A 19419-nucleotide genomic window follows, 5' to 3' on the forward strand; every position below is an offset into this window, starting at 1 on the left:
AATAAACAGAAAAACATTAACACCAGCACGAATTCCATCAAAATCATCAACTCACTATGGCTTCTGTGTGCCTGGTCGCCGAAGACCGATGATTAAAACAGTTAGCATCACTTTACAGAATTGTATGCTATCAGCCTGTTTGCTTAAGACTGGTATTACTGTAGGCTGGTTTTAAAACTTCTCTGCTTTTGACTTTTATACCATTTATCTTTATGTACATTTAAATTCTCTCATTTTTTGCATGTTGAACACACTGGACTATTGTCACATCACACTCATTTTTCAGGCCATCTGATAAGTTAAAAATGTGATAGCTGCAATATTTTTGCACCATACTGGCTGCTTAGTTTGTACACTGGATTTTGCATTGCAGGGGAGGAACATTTCCTTTTTGGAAACTTAGAGAATTTTAATGTTTTCAGTCACAAATGAAATGAATGAATGATATCCACAGTCATTAGCACTTATGAAGAAAGGGGAAGATGGCATAAAGCAAAATTAATGTATATATAAAGTTTTTTTATTATAACCAACTGGTGAAAATAGTTACATCTTTGATTTATGAACAGATTTTACAGCACATCATGTGTCAGGTGGATGTTAAAATCACCTTGGAGCTATTTTGCAAAAGCTGTTAAGCAACATTATTCAGATGGAGTTAACCTCTCAGTACAGCTAGGATCCACATTCATTTTTATGTCCGGAGTCACTTCTCTCTGCGTTGGCGAAGCCCACACCCTCTTCTTCACTGCCACTGCTGTGACAATTGTTCCAACCACCAGCAGTCCCACCAGGACTGCTGCCACCACAGCGAACGTAGTAGCATTGAAGGCTGCTGATGGAGCACTGTTATTGGATGATGTCACAGAGTTGAAATTTCTACCTTTGTCTCTCTTGACTAATATGGTCAAAATTATCTCCTGTTTAAAAATACATTCTGGTGGATCTATCCACTGGTGTTGATTGCTGGATTCATCTTCCTTAGTAATGTTCTCATCATAATCATTATAATCTCTATAATTCACAGGGAAATTAGGACTTTTTAAAGCAGCACACCCATACTTCCCCCCATCGTTCATCTCGAGGTTATAGATGGTCAGTGAGGAGCCATCCTCAGACAGAGTCACTCTGTGTCGTAGATCTTCAGGGATGGGAATAGTTTTGTCCTGTGAGTTATATATGATCTCATACTGATCTGATAGTCCAAAGCGGTGCCACTGCACCCTTTCTGGAACATCTTGACCAAAATTGCATGCCAGCGAGACAGTTCCACCTTCATAAACAACTTTTTCTTGGGGTTCATTATTGGGGCAAAGAAACAATAAATAATGCATCTCACGCAAGGGGGAGATGCACAAATAGTCTCCTGTGTGATTATCAAAGATGGAAGGTATAACCAGCGAGAAGTCATCTGCTGATATGTATAGCTGATTGTCTCTTGTACTGTTACCATCAATTCTTCCCAGTGGAGTCTCCCATGCCTGGTTACTGTCATCAGCAGAACAATTTAGAACCACTCTGTCCCCCAATGAGACAAAAATGTCCTTACTTTGACTGTCATCTGGTGGGTACATGTTTTGGAAACTTGTACAGTTCTTACCTTTGATCACAAGACATTTAAAGTATGTGTTTTTCTTTAACATATTGTTGAACACAAGCAACTCCCCATTGTCTCTTACAGCTACAAAACCTGCAAGCTCCTCCACCAGAGGCTTCAGCGAAATACTGCTATCCAGGAAGAGTGTGGGCTCATAAGAGGGAAGCATTTCATAGTACCAGCGCACAGACGTTCCCTCTGAGCCAATGGCACTGCTCCTGCACAAGAGCTCTGTCCCTCCATCTGACTTATTCAGATTGATCAGCTCAGATTGAATCTCCTTTTTACACACAGTGAGCTGCTGTGTCTTCTGGCTGATTATCGTCTGGTTCTTCCAGCATTCTGTCAGATAAATCCCAGAGTCCAAGTGAGTGAGATTACTGATTTGAAATCCGAGCAGGTTGTGATTGTCCTTGAAGTCGGTACGACCCCGCAGGTCTACAGGTGGTGCGTTGGGCATGTTCTTGTTTGAAGAGTTGCCAATCAGCTGGTCTCCCTCTGGAGTAGATCTATAAACAACAATATAATCCGTTCTGAAACAATAACCTGTCAGAAACATGCCACCCTCTGCCCTGTAAAGGTGGTCTGGCTCCTCACTGTAGGCCTTGTGGAGGAGGAGGAGGAGGAGGAAAAGCAGGAGCTCTGTGAAACTGAAGCAGGTCATGTTGTCTCTTCCAGTTGACTCTGTGAAGTGTGATTACCAAAACCCCTCTTCACTGTGGTTTGTTACTTTTGTTCTGCTTACAGATAGTAGAAAGGGGGTGGGGTGAGTGTGTGTGTGTGTGTGTGTGTGTGTGTGTGCATGTTGTATATGATGAAGTCTTTAAAATTAAATCAAATACTCTAATAAAAATAATATTGGTCTCTGAAAGCATAATCATCTAAGAAAACGTATGAAAAACATAGGTTTGATACATAACCAGTGACTGGAAACTCAAAGGAAAGAGATGTGCAAATTCAAACTGCAAACACTGACATTAATTTACTATCAAAGCTGACAGCAAAGGCGACACAGTTTCAGCACTTTACTGTTTCTCAGAACACCCAGCAAACACTTACTTCCTGACTAAACCAACATTGATGCCCCATTTTCCACCACCACTATGTCAGCAGCGCTGCACTGGCTGTTATGAAAGTCACTTTTGCAAAATATCTTAATGTGGAGAGCCTTGACATATTCACAGGTAAAGCAAAGGCATCAGATCATCAGAAAACACTTTATAAGAGGCTAATAAAAGTAATTTATGCTGATTGTAGTTTTGAGCATGAAAAATTGGTTTATTCTATCTATTGCTGATACCATGTGGAGTTTCTAAACGCAGTTCCGATATTTCAAACAATCTCAGGCTTAATTAGCTGTAACGCAAAATGAACAAACACTGGCCAGAGTAGGGGCGGGTGACTTAGCCTATTCTAGCCGACATCATGATATTTCAAGAAAATTTGTGAAAATTATATTTCTGATTACATAGAAAACAATTGCTGCTTGCAGCTTGGAAGGCAGCAGCATTTCTAAGTGTAGGTAAATAAAGAGCAATTTTTCCATCCTGCTTTTCCAGTGAGTTAGGCCTGACTCGTGCTTCTGCTTCGGGTCTTTGCGGGGCCTACATACAGAGCTGGAATTCCCCTCTGAACCCGACGTGGTAATCACAATCCTTGCAGGCATCGTTGACGCGATGTGTAGTTCAGTTTTTTGAGAGGTACACATCAGGTTACGTTTTAGTGTTCAGAGGGGATTTCCAGTTCAGTATGTAGGATTGATGCAGAAGCAGTGGCGGTTTCTGATATGGGCGATATGGGCAGCCGCCCACGGCGGCTTTTCATCTAGGGCGGCATGACCTCCCCCCTCCCCCAACGCATTGCGATCGCCGCAGCAGCGCCTACCGCACTACTCCACTTGTGGGGTAATGGGCGCCTTCTGCCTGCTGTGTGGTGCATGTAGCTTTCTGCCATGGTCTGACAGACAGCAGAGAGGAGAAGGGGGCGGGGCAGCGCTGTATGTGTTTGTAACAAGATTAACGCGGAAGCGCATGTCCTTATATTAAAAACTTTTGCGAGATCTCGAATGCTTTTCCGTGTTAATTTTGATACGGCAGCGTCCCTGAGGACGTTGAAAGGATCGGCGAGAGGTTGCCAGCAAAAGTCGCCTTTAATTTATAATTCAGCGGTTACTGTTGGCTGTAACCACTCCAAAACTGTACAGGCATAAACAGAGGTGGGCTGAAATTCAGCCCGGGAGCTTGGTTTGGAAAGGCCTTTTATCCGATCGTACAACGAGCAAAAAATATTCTGACCTGTTCGGGAAACCTCCCGAAGGCCACCACGCCAAAACTGTACAGGCATGAATGAATGAAAGAGAGCGAGACAGTCAGCCGGGTTCATTCATTCATGCCTGTACAGTTTTGGCGTGGTTACGGCCAACAGTAACAAAACTGAATTATAAATAAATCTAGACGGTTCAGACCAGGGTTATTATAGTTAACGAAAACGAACGAACACTGAAATTGAAAAAACTGTCGTTAACTGAAATAAATAAAAACTATAATTAAAAGGAAAAAGCGATAACTAATTAAAACTCAATTGTGAGTTTACAAAACTAACTAAAACTAACTGAAATTGTCCATAAACTGACTTTCATTTACTTGTTTTTTTTTTAAGCCTTATGGATTGATACGAAATCATTTTTTCCGCTCTCCGAGTTTAGGCTGGGAGCGCCATAGGACAACTGTGTGAGTGAGTGCGCATGTGCGTGAGTAATGGCTGCGGTCTGCCGAGAGTCCCGTATGGAGGTTCTTTGAGTACAAGAGCACAGATAGAATCTAAAGTCTTGTTGTGGTTGATGAAAAATGTGCGGAACACTTCTCAGTCAGGAAAAACCAGCAACATCAATGTAAGGGTTATACTGGTTAGGTGGTGTATACAGTCAGGCCTAATTCTTCGGTAAGAACGACTGCAGCAACCCAGGAGTGCAATGGAACAGTCTTTAATAACGTCTCACAAGTGAATCACAGGGAAGGCACCGCATTGGTAACAGGTAGGTGACTGGTTAAATAAAGATGTGTGGTTTCTGAAAAAGCATGAACAACAATTCACTCATTAACAGTATAAACAAGCAGGATAATAACAATCACCTCAATTTCCGCTGAGTGTAACACACGCACTACTATATAACATCCACAAGAGGTCGCCATAGACCACAAATAGACATACACAAACTCAAACTTATCAGGATGTTAACAACAAAGCGAGACAAATAAAATACGGTTCTGATATAAACAGTCTCGCGGTACAGTTTAACATAACTGGGTGCCGTCAGTATCGAACAGTCCGGCTGCAGTAGCACCATACAGGCTAACCGGATGTAGCTTAACCTGCTACCGAGCTACGACGGACATTCGGGTAATGAAATATATGTGCAAGATACACACCCAGTTGTCCAGCTGTCATATTGCGTAACCCGACAAAGAATGACACTTACGGCTTCATGAACGCACACCCAGTCCTCCGAAACTGTCCTTTTACCGTGATGCTCCTTCGCCGCTTTATTAGGTACGCCGGTCTGCCGTGCAGTGCGTAAACAGTGAGCACCGTGATCTCGCAGTTGCGATGTTCACTCTCGCGCTAACCTCCGAAGCAGGGAGATTTGGCACAATCAAAGTCCACCTGAGAAGCGCACAGGCTACAGAAACCGCTCTGATCCTACCAGGTAACCTGGCCTGCGCCTCTGGAGAAACGGGACTAGTTGTCGGGTCCATTCAGCCCAGAACGTTGTGACTAAACTGTTTCGTCCTTGTGCGTTTCCGGCTCTTTATCAGTGAGAGAACAACAATCAGGAATAATCAAAGCATCAATATAAGGACTCACAACCGTCAGCAAATTCCCGGTAGGAGACTGCTGAAACTATCGAAATGGACATGAAGGAATAAAGAAAGTGGAAAAAAAAAAAAAAAAAAAAAAAGGGGACAAATATGTTTGCAGCCAAAAAACTGAGCACAAAGAGCGAGGACCCAGCCTGCGCCGCATATAAAACCCCTGCACACGACCACAAGGTAATTAGCACACACAATCCAGCTACACAAGCATAAATGCGGACATGAGGTCGGCAACTTCCGTAGGTTGTGTACAGAGGCCGCAAAGACCCTGCAAGTTTAATTAGCGAGCATTTAACCAAGCTACAGTGGTGTGAAAAAGTGTTTGCCCCCTGCCTCATTTCCTGTTTTGCATGTTTGTCACACTTAAGTGTTTCGGAACATCAAACCAATTTAAACAATAAAAATTGTGTACTGTCAGCTGAAACAGTTTTTAGATGAGAATAGCACCCTGGAGGTTTTTCAGTCAGGTTTTAAAACCCTTCATAGCACAGAATCTGCTTTATTAAGGGTTTTTAACGACATCCTTCTTGCATGTGATTCTGGGAACCATGTTGTTCTGGTTTCACTTGACCTAACTGCTGCCTTTGATACAGTAGATCACAACATTTTAATATCTCGTTTACACCACTTAGTAGGCATTGGTGGCACTGTTCTTAAATGGTTCAGTTCTTACCTGGCAGAGAGAACTTTTTCTGTGAGCATTCTTGATGCTGAATCATCTGCTGCTTCTCTGCCATGTGGTGTACCGCAGGGCTCAATTCTGGGCCCACTGCTTTTCTCACTGTATTTACTGCCTCTGGGTTCTATCCTCAGAAAACATGGAATCTCATTTCATTGTTATGCTGACGATTGTCAAATTTATTTGCCCTTGAAGAAGAAGGATATCCATTCCATAAAACATCTCCTGGCATGTCTAGGTGATATTAAAGCTTGGTTGGCCTTGAACTTTTTAAATTTTAATGAAAAGAAAACAGAGGTAATGGTGTTTGGACCCAGTGGCTCCTGTGAGTCCTCCTCTGTTGACCTGGGACCCTTGGAGGTATATTTTAAACCCATTATTACTGATCTTGGTTTTAAGGTGGACAGTGATTTTAAATTGGACAGCCAAATCAGAGCTGTGGTTAAGTCCAGTTTTTATCATTTGAAGCAATTGGTATCAGTAAAAGCATTTCTATCTAGGCAGCATTTTGAAACAGTGATCCATGCTTTTATTTTATCTCGACTGGATTACTGTAATTCACTTTATTTTGGAGTCAGTCAGTCGCTACTCTCACGTCTGCAGCTGGTTCAAAATGCTGCTGCACGACTTTTGATGGGAACTCAAAAGAGAGAGCACATGACCTCTGTCCTGGCCTCACTTCACTGGTTGCCTGTACATTTTAGGATTCATTTTAAGATTCTTATGTTTGTTTTTAAATCTTTGCACAATCTCTCCCCGCCTTACCTCTCTGAGCTTCTTCACCCCTACATACCTTGCCGGTCTCTCAGGTCAGCAGACCAGCTGCTCTTGGAGGTACCAAGATCAAGAAGGAAGCTCAGAGGGGACAGGGCTTTCTCTGTTGTTGGTCCTAAGTTATGGAATGACTTGCCTTTGCAGGTTAGAGCGGCCCCTTCACTGTCCACTTTTAAAGTTCGTCTTAAAACCCATCTTTTTTCCTTGGCTTTTAACTCCAGCGGGATCTAGTTTTAAACTTTTTTTTTTTTTTTTTTTTTTTTTAACCTGAAAGAGTTATTAAATTGTTATTTGTGTTTTAATGTACAGCACTTTGTGTCAGCTGTGGTTGTTTTAAAGTGCTTTATAAATAAAGATGGTATGGTATGGTAATAGTCAAGGACAACACAAGTAAACACAAAATGCAAGTTGTAAATGAAGGTGTTTATTAGTAAAGGTGAAAAAAAAATCCAAACCATCATGGCCCTGTGTGAAAAAGTGATTGCCCCCTAAACCTAATAACTGGTTGGGCCACCCTTAGCAGCAACAACTGCAACCAAGCGTCTGCGATAACTTGCAATGAGGCTTTTACAGCGTTCTGGAGGAATTTTGGCCCACTCGTCTTTGCAGAATTGTCCTAATTCAGTTACATTAGAGGGTTTTCGAGCATGAACGGCCTTTTTAAGGTCATACCACAACATCTCAATAGGATTTAGGTCAGGACTTTGGCTAGGCCACTCCAAAGTCTTCATTTTGTTTTTCTTCAGCCATTCAGTGGTGGACTTGCTGGTGTGTTTAGGATCATTGTCCTGCTGCAGAACCCAAGTACGTTTAAGCTTGAGTACACGAACAGATGGTCTGACATTCTCCCTCAGGATCTCTTGGTAGACAGCAGAATTCATAGTTCCATTTATCACAGCAAGTCTTCCAGGTCCTGACGCAGCAAAACAGCCCCAGACCATCACACTACCACCACCATATTTTACTGTTGGTATAATGTTCTTTCTGAAATGCAGTGTTCCTTTTACGCCAGATGTAATGGGACACCCACCTTCCAAAGAGTTCCACTTTTGTCTCATCGGTCCACAGAATGTTGTCCCAAAAGTCTTGGGGATCATCAAGATGCGTTTTGGAAAAATTGAGATGAGCTTTAATGTTCTTTTTACTCAGCAGTGGTTTTCTTCTTGGAACTCTGCCATGCAGGCCATTTTTGCTCAGTCTTTTTCTGATGGTGGAGGCATGAACGCTGACCTTAACTGAGGCAAGTGAGGCCTGCAGTTCTTTGGACGTTGTTGTGGGGTCTTTTGTGACCTCTTGGATGAGTCGTCGCTGCGCCCTTGGGGTAATTTTGTGCGGCCGGCCACTCCTGGGAAGGTTCACCACTGTTCCATGTCTTCGACATTTGTGGATAATGGCTCTCACTGTGGTTCGCTGGATTCCCAAAGCTTTGGAAATGGCTTTATGACCCTTTCCAGACTGATAGATCTCAATTACTTTCTTTCTCAATTGCTCCTGAATTTCTTTGGATCTCGGCATGATGTGTAGCTTTCAAGGATCTTCTGGTGGACCTTACTGTGTCAGGCAGCTCCTATTTAAATGATGTCTTGATTGGGAACAGGTGTGGCAATAATCAGGCCTAGGTGTGGCTAGGGAAATTGAACTCAGGTGTGAAAAACCACAGTTATAGTATGTTTTAACAAGGGGGGCAATCACTTTTTCACACAGGGCCATGATGGTTTGGATTTTTTTTCACCTTTACTAATAAACACCTTCATTTAAAACTTGCATTTTGTGTTTACTTGTGTTGTCCTTGACTATTGTTTAAATTGGTTTGATGTTCCGAAACACTTAAGTGTGAAAAACATGCAAAAAAACAGGAAATGAGGCAGGGGGCAAACACTTTTTCACACCACTGTAGCTCCAAAACAGAAGCAGCTTCAGGTGGTGAGAACATCAGGATGCAGCTGGATTTGAGCTTTGACTCCTTCAAAGAGTTTGTTTTTGTCAAACACCACATGTAGCTGTTGTTAATCTGCTGCACTGATGCTGAAGTTTATTGTGGAGTTTATTGTAGAATTTATTGAGTTTGGGAATTCATGTTTTTCTTTGTTTCTCCCTGTTGATGTTATGTGTGTCCTTAATATTACACACATTTAGCATGTCTTGTGAACAGTTGGTTGTTGAATATATTTCTTTAAACTGTATCTTTTGTCAAGTTTTCATTACACAATAGTCACTTTTGCGCCTTGAATCTTGCACCTGATTAGGTATGAAAATACTAAAACTAATACTGAAACTAACTAAAACTAAGCATGAAACCAGAAATAAAAACTAATAAAAACGAGAAAAACCACTCTGAAAACTAATTAAACTAACTGAATTAAAGAAAAAAAAGTAAAAACTAACTAAAACTAAACTATAATGTAAAATCCAAAACTATTATAACCCTGGTTCAGACAAATGTTGGTGGATGGCGCAGTGTTGTCAGATGGCCAGATTGGGCAGCTTGTGAACACATTGGGCTGGAAAATTATATAGATATATCTATATAATTATAAAATCATATAGATATATAATTTTACAATTAAAAACTTCCTAAATAAAGCAGCCAAAATTTTAGCAACTTACCCAAAGCTGTGTATATTTAAATATATATCACACCTGGTGCTATTAACATGAGTTTCAGTGGAGGTTTTGTTGTGTTGGGCTGGCTACTGTCAATCAGATCTGACAACCCTGGGGATGGGTGGCGGTGATAACGTATTCCGCTTCAGTATGAATTACGGCAGATGGAAAGGAAAGGGTCAAAGCCATCAGGCGCGCAGTTTAGGAAAAGAGAAAAGAAGAAGAAAATTAAGAAGCAAAAGATAAAGGTAAGCAGAAGCTGTATAATATTTCAGTTTCTTCCATGTTTTTTCAAATAAAAACTTAAAAGAAATTCTGAGTGTGCCTGTGAGCGGGGGGGGGGGGGGGGGGGGGGGGGGGGGGGGGGGGGGGGGGGGGGGGGGCTTCTGTTAAAAACTGTCTGTCAGGCCATGGCAGAATTCACCACACAGCAGGCAGAGGGCGCTCATTACCCCCCAAGTGGAGTAGTGCGGTAGGCGCTGCTGAGGCGATCGCTATGGGGGGGGCGTTGGCGGGGATGCTCGCCCAGGGCGCCAAACAGGCTAGGACCGCCACTGACCATGTTCATGGCAAGTGCACAGACGATGACTGACATGGTCCAGCCTATAGTGATGCTCACTGCATGCTCGCAATCAGTGGCCTCACTGAAGAGTTCACGGTGGGAAACGTCGCAGTACAGCTAATCCACAGAGCCAAAAGTGACAACCGTAGGTATCCAAACTCAAACAAGCAGTAAATGAAGTGCGGGCAAATCTCTTTAGGTGGCAGAGTAATGACTGAGACAGAAGGCACAGGTGGCTTCCATCGCACTGGGATGAGTGAGCATTACCTACAGTATATCACCCAGTGGAAGTATTTTAATATGGTACGGTTTTTACTAATAGATTTTTTATTGTTTTATGCTTTGTATGTTTTTACTTTATTTTTATTTGAATGTTTTTATTTTGAAATCTGTTTGGGGGTTTTACTTCCTACTAACATCTCCCAAGGCACTGAGGCACTCCTGCCCTGTCAACCCTTCTTAAAAATAGAGACAGGCCAACAGCAGGAGACAGCCATAGCAGAGCAGCCAATGGGGATGACCTAGTGCAGCAAGCTACACTAAAGAACAGACATGCATGACAGTTATTTTATTTAGGGCCATGGCAGGGAGGCCATGGTGGCCTTGGTTTTTAAGAGAGAGATGCTGCGGTGAGAGCAGGAAGCAGGCAGACGGTCTTGCAGCCCCTATGGTGTTATGGCAGGATTGGTGAAATGGCTGGCACTGAATGAGGATCAGCCACAGCCTCAAGCAGAGTTCAGACTTCTGCCTGACCTCTGAGAGTATTGACCCTCCATAGCACTAAAGCAGGATTGTTTTTTGGGCAAGCTACTGCCAGTCATTTCGCTCTCCACGGGAGGTCAGAGTGTGCTATGCAGAGTGTGGAGAGGAAGACAGGCAGCTACATGAGGGGGTACAGGACCTGCGCCTGTAAACCTTTAGTGGACTTTTCTATTTTTTGTGGACTCTGTTTATTGAAGTTGCAGTATTGTTTTAGGGCTGTGGAAGCTCCTGATTGTGAAAACTTTTAGTTTAGATACTGGTGTGTGCTCCACAGCTGTGAGTTTCTATAAATATTTTGAACTCCTTTTATGTTTATTATTCTTTTGTACTTTTCAGTTATCGCTGGATTGGACTAGTTTTATAGTATTTTATTGTAAATTGTTTTATCAGTTGTTAATAAGTGTCTCTAAAACCTCCTTGGCTGGCCACTCCTAATTTTTTTTTTTTCTTAGATGCTTTCCACCCAATCAAAAGGGATGCGTGACAAAGGAAAGGCTAGTGGATGCATGCAAGCTGGTGGCAGTGGGCTGCTGAGGTTTTACATTACATTTCCTCGACAAAGTGCTAGGTATCACTGGACAAGATAAAAGGAGGCCCATTAGATCAGCTTCTGAAGCCACAGAGAAAGCCACCAGGTGGGTTTAGATTAAGAGGGCAGGTCCTTGGATAATCACCTCTGGGACACAAGCTGGGGTCTGATCAGCCTCAGTAGATGGCCTGGAAGATGCTGATGCTGAAAGACCTGAAACACCTGATGACTCCAGGTTGCATCACTCCTTATGGGTATCCATGTGATGTATTTTTCTTTCTCCATGCAAGCTTGATTTGCACACTTGCAAATGCCTACACTTCAAGTATTTTTTTTTTAAGCATTATAGTGTTACAGGATAAATGGACTAATCTGACCTAACTCTGGATGTATAAGGAAAACTGTATTATGGTATGTTTCTGGTGTATTTAATTGTCTTTTTTTTTTTGTCATTGTGAGATGACACAAAATATTCATCCATTGCTTTATCAGTTTGATAATGCAAAATCTGAGTAAGTTTTACAAGACATAAAAGCTGTGTCCTGCTATACTGGGTTAAGTGTCATTGACGGTACATCTACAATATGAATAGAAGACGATGTCCTTATCAGTGTTCCTATTAGAAGCCTAGTAATATGTGCACATTGTAAAGTAACTGTGTCTTGTGACCTATTTTTCTGTAACAATGAAAGATGTTAAATCTGTCAATAATAAACTGCTTGGCCAGTTTTCTGATCAATGGTCTAATGTCAGCAGACTAATTAATAAAAAAAGACTTTGAGCTGCTATAAAAGAACAGGTCACAGCTAGAACTTCACTCATCATATTACTCAATATATTTTCACTCTATGAATGCTGAGCTCTTTATAGTTGATGAATAGTGCAACTATGAACATCAATGATTCTCACATATATTGGGTTCTTGGTTAAGTACATGCTTAATACCAGCAGCATACAATAAAGTATAAAGTGTTTCGCAACACTGTAAAGGTAAATTAACAAGGACAGGTCTTATCTTTGTGTGTGCTACGTAAAACCAGCTTTTAGAAGCATGCTCTTCTGTTAAAGAAGTTGTTGTCTTTGGGTATTTTTCTTTTGTTTTCGCAGGTTGTTAATGCCAGAGTTTGTTTCAGTATGTCGAGGAGAGAGGGCAATCAGATAAGGGGAAACCCCCGCATCTGTGCAGAGAACAGATTAGGTGCTGGTCTAATAACAGGACATGTTGGATAGGTCAGTTGGATAGGTCAGTAGAACAGACTGACTTTCCCATGCTGTGGGAAAACATCCCAAGAGCCCCATTAGGAGATCCGGCTGAGATGATGGTCACTACAAGAGAGAAAATCACAGTAAATATGTGGCAATATATTTGTTTTAGGTCTTACTAAGTCACACACCAGTTACAGCAGACTGTTGTGTTTAAGCATTTGGGGGTGCTCACCTAGTGTAGAATGTTCCTCAGAGTAGTGCTGGTGAACATTGCCTTAGTCCTGACTATTCCTCCAGCTTCCTGTAATCAGAGGTTGATTATAAAGGACACCTGTAGCCCCCTGTTCAAACTCTCTTGGCTTTGTCATCCACTTTGGTTGCAGATGGGTGTGGTGGTTACAGGCAGGGTGCAATATTTCCTTGCTGGGGATAAAAATCCATCATCAAAGCAGACTATACAAAAAACTAAGTACATCCATACTGCTTCCATGGGAATTAAGAAGGTTAAGTAGCAGCCAAGTGCTGCTATCAAATACATCTGATTAACTGATCTTCAGCAAGTGTCGAAACCTCTGTAAAAGCAGACGTTTTGGTTGTTTGCTGGTCTGGAGCATTCAGATGTGCGTTAACACAATACCAATGAGGCAAAACATTTCAGAAGCAAATGTTTCTGCCCATCAATCTGGGAAGGGTTAGAAGGCCATTCCCAATCCATCATTCTACTGTGAGAAAAATTATTCACCAGTGGAAAACATTCTAGACAGTTGTCAATCTTGCCAGTTGTGGACAAGGTCAGAAGGTGTAATACTCAGAGAAATTAAAAAAAATCAGAGATCTACATCTCAGACTCTACAGGCCACAGTTAGTAATATTAAATGCCAAATTTTATGAAGGTAAAGTTAGAAAATGACAAGTATGGCTTGTTCGGAAGAGTTACCAGGAGAAAATGTCTCCAAAAAGAACACAGCAGTATGACTTATGTTTGCAAAGTTGCATCTGGTCCAACCACAAGAATTCTGAAGCAATGTCCTTTGGACAGATAAGACCAAAGTGGAGACATTTGGCTATAATGCACCACGCCACAATTGGCAGGATATCAGCATAAACACCTCATACCAACTGTCAAGCACGGTGATAGAGGGGTGATTTGGGATTGCTTTGCAGCCACAGGACCTGTGCAACTTGCTGTTGAGCTGACCATGAGCTTTGCTGTCTACAAAAGTATTGTAGATTCAAATGTGAGGTCATCTGACAGATAAATTGGGTTATAGAGCAGGACAATGATCTGAGAATGACTAAAAAGAAAAGAATCAAGGTGTCAGAATGGCCCAGTCAAAGTCCAGACCTGAAGTTTATTGAAATGCTGTGATGGGACCTTGATTGCATAAACAAATACCTGCAAACCTCAATGAATGGGAGCAACACTGTAAAGAAGAGTATGCCAAAATTCCTCCATATTGATGTGAGAGACTGATAAAGTCATACAGAAAACCATTAGTTCAAGTTATTGGTGCTAAGGGTAGTTCTACAAGCTACTGAATCATGGGGTGAACTTCACTGTAATCACTGCATGCCTCTACCAAGGCACACAGTGATTACCGGCTTCTCTACACATCACTTTAGACAAGTGACTAGAGGGGATACATAGTTACTCTTCACTCTTATTTTGACTGTAATTCATTTGTCAGAAAAACCAAAAAACCCAAAACAAAATCAAAAACAGCTGACTGAGTAGTCTTATTTTTAATTTAAACTGGAATTAAAAATTTTTAGAGCCCCTTAAATTTCCATGGAAACTAGATGGTGACATATTTTTATATTTTGCTTCAGTAAATATTAACTTCTTCCACTGATTTTCATTTTGCTGTAACAGCGCTGATTATATTGTATTGTAATAAGTATGCTGACAGAAAAAAAAAAAGAAAGCTGGACAGCTTTTGTTCTCAGGATTTAGAGTGTCTGCCTCTGTGCGCGTGTTAACTGTGCTGCTGTTATAGAGAATAAATGTGCAGCTGTTAATTCCTGCAGTGACTGCTGTTCCTCTGCCAGTAGAAACATAACAGGCTGCTACATATGGACTGGAACCAATAGATGTTTTAATATTAATTTTACTTGAGTTGTTTATGATGCTTATTTTTTTTTTTCATCACAGAGATGTGAATAGGAATTCAAAACAGAAACCTGATATTAATCTTTGTCTCACCCAAGTTGGCTGCCCACCCATACATAGCAGGCTAGATTCAGCCTTGACAACTAATATGTGTACCAGTGCACTCTGATGACCAGCTTATTCCTGTGAGCATACTGGGTTTCACAAACGCACTGACCCCTTTTCCTTTGAGGCATATCATCTGTTTAGTACTATATAAACTATAACTCAGCAGCAACAGCAGTAGTTCCTGTGCTACTTAGGGAACAGCTTGCAGAGCTGGTGATCAAGCATCATGATTAAGCACCAACTGTGAGGAAACTCTCCGTGTGCTCATTCCAATTCAGCCCGGCACTGATTACACTCATCAGGGCCGCGTATGCTGCAGGGTTTTGGAAGTGCACCAACTGCTGTTTGAGCTACAGATTTTTGACAAAATTATTTAATTACTGGACATATGGGCTGCAATAAAAAAAAAAGAGATTTGAAAAAACAGAGTAGGGTAAATTGGTACATGAAATAAAATAAAACACTTCTACATCGACTTCTTTACAAAATTATTTTTTCTATTTCAGTGTCACTTGAGTTTATAGGTAGTTGCCTTTCTTTACAGTACCAGTCACGGCCTTTGTGTGTCGCTGTGACACACCACACCACACAAACTGTAGATGAAGAATTAGGTTTCATAACTGAACGTCACATCCTCTGACCGCGGCTAAAGGTAATAATTGCTGCTAAAGCTCAATGTTTATACTTCTGTTTCCACGAAGTGATAATTATTATGATAAATAAGCGCCCAGCAGTACAGTGGAACTGCTCTTGTCCGTAGTGGCTGTGAGCTCGCATGCTCTGCAGCAAATGAGAAAGCTTGTGCAAGTGCAAGAAGTGTTTTATTTTGACATCGTCAAGTGGATACCGTCAGTCATTCAGGCGGCTTCTGGGAAGATGTAACGAATACGTTTATTTACAGTGTGGAAATAAAGAGCATTAGGTTACAACAAGCTGTTTTCAAAGATGCTATCTGCAAGCAGTCGCTAATAGTGTTAGATGATCAAGTGGGCTCATTTTCCCTATGAAACGTGGCAGCGGCTGTGCAGAGAAACTATTAAGTTCTGATAAGGAACATGTCATGCATGCAAGGATGGAATGAGTGACATTAACTAAAGGAGCATAAAGCGGGGGAGTCAGAGCTGGAGAGTTCAAGTGTGACAGTTTAGCAATAATAAAGGTAGATGAATCAATGCAGGTAGTGTGTGCTTTAGAAATATCCCCCGGCTCTGCACGTCTGGAACTTGTTTTTATTCTGCATAAAATTTATGGAGTTAATAAAAGAGTATTGGTTGTTCTCCTGTCATGATGGCCACTGACCTCACAGAGGCCAACAAGGGTAACCAGAAGAGTTTGATAAATGTAACGATTGGTTGATGTGAATGTGTATTACTGCAACTGTCTCTTCAGGCTGTCATTATTTAGTGTCCTTTGGTTACTTCAGTATCTTCTTTTCCTCCTCATGTTTAGGGGATTAGTGTCAGGACTTTGCACCAATGTTGCGCTTGATTGCAACATCCCTGTGCCTCCGGTGCCAACATATCACGGCTCTACCGTTAAACCTCAGGCTATGCATGACACGCAGTGTAGCAGAGAACCAGCAGACTGTAGAGGCTCTTTACAATCTCTCTGTGGACATCCAGAAAGTTCGGAAACTTAAAGGATGGGTGCTGCATGAAAGTCCAGCCTACACGAAAGAGGTAGCTGAACTCCTGAAGAACATGGGGGCCTCCGGCCCCATCATCGCTCATATCTTAACAAGTCACCCTGAGGCTGTCCTCTGCAATCCTGAGCAGATTCAGACTCAGAAGGAGCTGTGGATGTCTGTGTGTCCAAACCAGAGGGAGCTGGTTGGCATCATTGAGAAATTCCCAGCTGCGTTTTTCACCTCCTCCAGTCATCATGACAACCAGCGAAACAACATCTCTTACTTCCAGAGTCTAAACCTCAACAAACGAATCATCACCAAACTCATGGCCAGTGCGCCTCAAAGCTTCAGCCGGCCAGTAGAGCAGAATGAGTTGATGGTTCGCACCCTACAGCGGGCCTACCGGGAGCTCGGTGGAGAGGAGGCCAATATGAAAGTCTGGCTTCAAAAGCTGCTGAGTCAGAACCCGTTTGTTCTTCTGAAGTCTCCAGAGGTGCTGAGGCAGAACCTCCTTTTTCTTAGAGACAAGGGCTTCAGCACAACACAGCTGCTCCGCCTTTTGTCCAGTCTGAAGGGCTTTGTGACTGAGCTAAACCCAGACAGCATGCGTCGCACTCTGACGTACTCCCAAGACACCATTGGGTGCTCTGAGGCAGAGCTGCGGAACATCATCCTCCGGTGTCCGGCTCTTCTTTATTACCCTGAATCTACTCTGGCTGAGCGCTTTGAGGGTCTTCTCAGGGCTGGGATCAGCATGTCTCAAATCACAGAGACTCCAACTATCCTGGAGCTGACCACACAAATAGTAAATTATCGCATCCAGCGACTGAAGGCTCGAGGCTATGACATAAGGACAGGTAGTCTGGAGGTCCTAAATGGTACTAAGAAGGACTTTGAGATGAGCTTTGGAAAACTACAGCTCTCCAGAGAGAGACCCATTTTTAACCCTGTTGCCCCTGTAAAGGGGGATGACTGACATGGGTTTTATGGACTAATGTATGCATGAATAAAACTGTAATTGGATCCATACTGTCTTAATTATAAAGGTGCTTTGACTTCCAGTGTTTACCTTATAATCAGATATATGTATTTATTGCTGTAGTTTAATTGGATAAACTACAATGATGCCATTTAATATGTACAGTGAGTCATGTCTGTGAAGATGCCTTAAATATTACAGTGTGCATACTCCAGAAAACAATCTGTTAAAGGCTGCCTTCTTTTTTACTCATATTTTTAAAACTGGGATCACACTCACCTAAAGGTTCAATGCAGAGAATGTTTTAACTGTTTTCCTGCTCCCAAAGCCTCCAACCTCGTGGGATATAAAGTCATTAAAATCCAGTTAAGAAGCTATGCTGTGAAGTGTTGTGAATATTTTTTTAGTCTATGTAGGCTGTGTGAATTTTGAAAAAAGTTCAAAACAAAGAACGAAAAAAGTAAAATTTTCACTTATAGCTCAGACCAAAGAAAGCTGTGATTGCACCCCAACATCCAGTTTTTACAAGTCTGATGGTGTTATAAAGAAAAAGCAGTGCACTTTCATGTAGGTGTAAATTCACATTGGAAGAGATGAGGGTGGATATGTGCTGAGTTCCCAGAGTGATATCAGAAAGTGAGACAAATGCAGTGGCATCTTAATGTGTCAGTGTCTAGAGAAGATACGGCCCCTTGACGGAAAAAAAACTTTTAAAAATTCTCCTTACAATAACTTCACATAAAACCCTGCATGACATGACAGCTTGGTGACAAACGTGCTGATTGGTCTATCAGATGTAACACCGAGAACAAACAAGGCTTTTCAAACCATTTTATTTACTGTCTGTGCAAGTGTCTCATTTTCACACAATATTCTTGGCTCCACAACTGTTCCCCTCAGGGATGAAATCTAACTGCGCCTCAGATTTTTATTGTTACTCTACAGATGGAGACACTTTATTAGAAGCTATTTCACTTCTAAAATGTCACTTCATTATCATTTCAAATGAATTCAGATGCACCCACACAAGATAAAAAAAAAAGGAATGAAAGTGATGTGCCTTTGATTTGGACTGGACCTTTTCAACCTTTCCTGCATTCAGAAAGCAGGAGACTTTCATTTCATTTAGGCTAAATCGATTTTCCATAAGGTTTGACTTTATTAATTAAAGGTTTTCATGTCTATGTATGTCACGTGGTTCTAAAAAGGCTTTTGGATAAGTGCCCATTTTAGTGTAAGCCACAAAATCAATATACAATCATACTAGGCATTGTCTAAACCAAGAGAGGGCACCATAAAATGTCTCATTTTGAATGTGTCTTAATGTTTCAAAGCCAGCAAAAGCCCTTGAAACATGCTTAAGAGTGGCTTTTAATGGGAGCGAGCATCACAGCTAATGAAGTCATGACTTTATGCCTCAAGGTCCCCACACTCTCATAATGTAGATGATGGGGGTCACAACAAAGAGAGGGAGGACTTGTGTGTCTAGAGGGGTGGGGGTGTGCGTTAACAGCCTCCCATCTGCTGCTGTCTGAATCACTCACCATGGTCCCGTAGACATGGTCGTAGCCACTGGGCAGATGATTCAAAAAGTGAGTGCATCTGGTAAAGAATGTGAGCTCAGCAGATGGATGTTTGACTAGAGTTCATTTTCCAGCCATTCACAACATGGCAGCCCTGAGGGGCTACAGCGTTACCTTGAGTACACTGCAGCTGATGCACTGAAGGTTTGTAACTCTGCACAGACATCACTGACATTTGCTTTAGTTCGTCGTGTTGCAAGGTTACGTCTTCGTCTTTCACCGATGCTAGTAATAAATACAAGGGAGTTAATCAGGATATATCAGGCGAGGCAGATGAGACGAGGCCTCAGGTGTATAAGTGGAAGTCATCTCGATTTCTTACCCAGTGTCCTATGGACAGCCTTGTCCTCCTGTGCTGGGCTCGTGAATTACACAGGCAGGCCAGAGAGGTTAATAAATAGGAGTATAAATTGTCCTTTTTCATTTC

At 41.9% G+C, this 19419-nt stretch overlaps 2 protein-coding genes across 3 annotated transcripts; one reads left to right on the forward strand and one right to left on the reverse strand.

Annotated features, from left to right (window-relative positions):
* Positions 1 to 644: 644 nt before the first annotated feature.
* On the reverse strand, positions 645 to 5156 carry LOC115782014 (uncharacterized). The gene is made up of 4 exons (XM_030731983.1): positions 5076 to 5156; positions 1601 to 2106; positions 1057 to 1228; positions 645 to 846 (listed from the first exon to the last, which is right to left on the reverse strand). Exons 1-4 carry the CDS (start codon positions 5081 to 5083, stop codon positions 645 to 647), a joined length of 888 nt encoding a protein of 295 aa, XP_030587843.1. The 5' UTR covers positions 5084 to 5156.
* Positions 4603 to 17769, forward strand: mterf2 (mitochondrial transcription termination factor 2). Of its 2 annotated transcripts, none has more exons than XM_030731964.1 (2): positions 4603 to 4631; positions 16253 to 17769. In XM_030731964.1, exon 2 carries the CDS (start codon positions 16279 to 16281, stop codon positions 17404 to 17406), a length of 1128 nt encoding a protein of 375 aa, XP_030587824.1. In that variant the 5' UTR covers positions 4603 to 4631; positions 16253 to 16278; the 3' UTR covers positions 17407 to 17769. The 2 variants fall into 2 exon arrangements, with proteins under 2 accessions (XP_030587824.1, XP_030587823.1); XM_030731963.1 differs by lacking the exon at positions 4603 to 4631 and adding an exon at positions 15404 to 15455.
* Positions 17770 to 19419: the final 1650 nt, after the last annotated feature.

The sequence above is a fragment of the Archocentrus centrarchus genome, chromosome 6 (genome assembly GCF_007364275.1).
Source record: "Archocentrus centrarchus isolate MPI-CPG fArcCen1 chromosome 6, fArcCen1, whole genome shotgun sequence".
Taxonomy (NCBI): Eukaryota; Metazoa; Chordata; class Actinopteri; order Cichliformes; family Cichlidae; genus Archocentrus; species Archocentrus centrarchus.